At 42.1% G+C, this 3,406-nt stretch overlaps 1 protein-coding gene across 1 annotated transcript in view; it reads right to left on the bottom strand.

Annotated features, from left to right (window-relative positions):
- Positions 1-425: 425 nt before the first annotated feature.
- Positions 426-3,406, bottom strand: part of LOC311131846 (CCN family member 2-like) — a gene marked incomplete at both ends in the record, with an annotated part of 11,117 nt that continues 8,136 nt past the window's right edge. Inside the window, 2 exons of the mRNA XM_084164975.1 lie at positions 426-731; positions 3,095-3,351. Of these exons, the coding sequence (XP_084021101.1) occupies positions 426-731; positions 3,095-3,351 (563 nt within the window). The remainder of the gene's footprint in view (positions 732-3,094; positions 3,352-3,406) is intronic.

Here is a 3,406-nt window from a genome sequence, read left to right as displayed (position 1 = left end):
AGTGCGTCAGATCCACCCTACAGTATCTCTGTAGAGATACAGGCAGACCAGTCAAAGAGCCAGGTGACTTTAGAGCTGCGCGTTAAAACAAACAAAACAAAACAAACAAAACAAAACAAACAAAATAAAACCTAAAAGAGTCAATCTCATGCTTGAACTCACACATACCTTTTTTCAGTCTCACTACTAGGTAGACATGTCTATGGGTAGTAAGGTAGAGATGTGGGGTCTAGGAATTCAAAAAGCTGCCTATGGGTGTGTGTGAGGGTGTGGGGGAGTGATGTGAAGTAGTTTTATCAGTGTGTGTGTGTGTGTGTGTGTGTGTGTGTGTGTGTGTGTGTGGGCTGATGTGTTTATGTGCTTGTCGGTGTGTTTGTGTATGCATATGTATCCGTGCAGTGCGTCTGTAATGGCAGCCACGTCGGTTACATATCGTTGTCATAGTCCCCGATCATTCTGCGTGAGTGCGAAGCCAGGAAGATGTCATTGTCTCGTGGACAGTCGTGGTGGCAGGAGCACGTCTTGATGAACATCATCTTGCGCCTGAAGGTGTCTCCCTCGGGGCAGCGGAACTCCACCTCGGCGGTGATGGTGGTGTGGGGGCTGCAGCAGCGACCGTCCGTACACACGCCACAGAACTTGGGCTTGTACATCCTGCTACTGCTGCAGCCTGACAGCGCGAAGCGAATGCCGCGCTGGGACTTGGGGGTCCTTACACACTTCTTCCCTCTCTGTGGAACCAAGAAGAATGGTGGTTAGCTTAGGATGGGAACAACAACTCGCTACATTGTCTATCATGCTTAGGGCAGCTTGGGTTTAACCTTCAGTAAATAATAAGGAGCCAAAGACATTCTACGCTCCTGCATTGCATGGCTTCTTGTTTACATTCACTTAAAATGTGCTGAGAAATGCCATGTGATGTCATCTTACGTCATGCTTATGTAATACACTACAGTTGAAGTCGGAAGTTGACATACACCTTAGCCAAATACATTTAAAATTCAGTTTTTCACAATTCCTGACATTTAATCCTAGTAAAAATTCCCTGTCTTAGGTCAGTTAGGATCACCACTTTATTTTTAGAATGTGAAATGTCAGAATAATAGTAGAGAGAATGATTTATTTCAGCTTTTATTTATTTTATCGCATTCCCAGTGGGTCATAAGTTTACATACACTCAATTAGTATTTGGTAGCATTGCCTTTAAATTGTTTAACTTGGGTCAATTGTTTCAGGTAGCATTCCACAAGCTTCCCACAATAAGTTGGGTGAATTTTGGCCCATTCCTCCTGACAGAGCTGGTGTAACTGAGTCAGGTTTGTAGGCCTCCTTGCTCGCACACGCTTTTTCAGTTCTGCCCACAAATTTTCTATAGGATTGAGGTCAGGGCTTTGTGATGGCCACTCCAATTCCTTGACTTTGTGGTCCTTAAGCCATTTTGCCACAACTTTGGAAGTATGCTTGGGGTCATTGTCCATTTGGAAGACCCATTTGCGACCAAGCTTTAACTTCCTGACTGATGTCTTGAGATGTTGCTTCAATATATCCACATAATTTTCCTTCCTCATGATGCCATCTATTTTGTGAAGTGCACCAGTCCCTCCTGCAGCAAAGCACCCCCACAGCATGATGCTGCCACCCCGTGCTTCACGGTTGGGATGGTGTTCTTCGGCTTGCAAGCATTCACCTTTTTCCTCCAAACATAACGATGGTCATTATGGCCAAACAGTTCTATTTTTGTTTAATCAGACCAGAGGACATTTCTCAAAAAAGTACAATCTTTGTCCCCATGTGCAGTTGTAAACCATAGTCTGGCTTTTTTATGGGGGTTTTGGAGCAGTGGCTTCTTCCTTGCTGAGCGGCCTTTCAAGTTATGTCGATATTGGACTCGTTTTACTGTGGATATAGATCATTTTGTACCTGTTTCCTCCAGCATCTTCACAAGGTCCTTTGCTGTTGTTCTGGGATTGATTTGCACTTTTCGCACCAAAGTATGTTCATCTCTAGGAGACAGAACGCGTCTCCTTCCTGAGCGGTATGACGGCTGCGTGGTCCCATGGTGTATATACTTGCGTACTATTGTTTGAACAGATGAACGTGGTACCTTCAGGCGTGATGGAAATTGCTCCCAAGGATGAACCAGACTTGTGGAGGTCTACAATTTTTTTTCTGAGGTCTTGGCTGATTTCTTTTGATTTTCCCATGATGTCAAGCAAAGAGGCACTGAGTTTGAAGGTAGGCCTTGAAATACATCCACAGGTACACCTCCAATTGACTCAAATGATGTCAATTAGCATATCAGAAGCTTCTAAAGCCATGACATCATTTTCTGGAATTTTCCAAGCTGTTTAAAAGCACAGTCAACTTAGTGTATGTCAACTTCTGACCCACTGGAATTGTGATACAGTGAATTATAAGTGAAATAATCTGTCTGTAAACAATTGTTGGAAAAATTACTTGTGTCATGCATAAAGTAAATGTGCTAACCGACTTGCCAAAACTATAGTTTATTAACAAGAAATTTGCTTGAAAAACCAGTTTTAATGACTTCAACCTAAGTGTATGTAAACTTCTGATTTCAACTGTATATAATACGTTCCTCTATATGTTGTTATACTATATAATACGTTCCTCTATATGTTGTTATACTATATAATACATTCCTCTATATGTTGTTATACTATATAATACGTTCCTCTATATGTTGTTATACTATATAATACGTTCCTCTATATGTTGTTATACTATATAATACGTTCCTCTATATGTTGTTATACTATGTAATACGTTCCTCTATATGTTGTTATACTATATAATACGTTCCTCTATATGTTGTTATACTATATAATACGTTCCTCTATATGTTGTTATACTATATAATACGTTCCTCTATATGTTGTTATACTATATAATACGTTCCTCTATATGTTGTTATACTATATAATACGTTCCTCTATATGTTGTTATACTATATAATACGTTCCTCTATATGTTGTTATACTATGTAATACGTTCCTCTATATGTTGTTGTACTATATAATACGTTCCTCTATATGTTGTTATACTATATAATTGTCTTAGGCCCTGGACCCACCTTGATGTCCTTCTCTTGCTCCACGTGGCAGGGCCGGGTCATACAGACACGGGTCTGCCTCTCCAGCTGGCACCGCTCGTTGTCGTTGGTGACGCGGGACGACACGCCCATGCCACAGGTGGCCGAGCACTCGTCCCATTTGGTGGTCTGGACTATGCAGTTCTCCCTGGGGCTCTCCGCCGGGACCGGCCCGTGGGCTGACACCTCTCTGTAGACTGACAGAAGGGAAGAAGAGACCAAGGGGTGAATTTCAGATCCTGAGAGAAGAGAAGGGGAGAGGAAAAAGGTGAACAGTGGTGAAAAATAGGGGAG

This window comes from Coregonus lavaretus (genome assembly GCF_964263955.1).
Source record: "Coregonus lavaretus genome assembly, chromosome: 7".
Taxonomy (NCBI): Eukaryota; Metazoa; Chordata; class Actinopteri; order Salmoniformes; family Salmonidae; genus Coregonus; species Coregonus lavaretus.
Note: the sequence above shows the minus strand (reverse complement) of the source record. Positions and strands in the feature narration are given on the sequence as shown.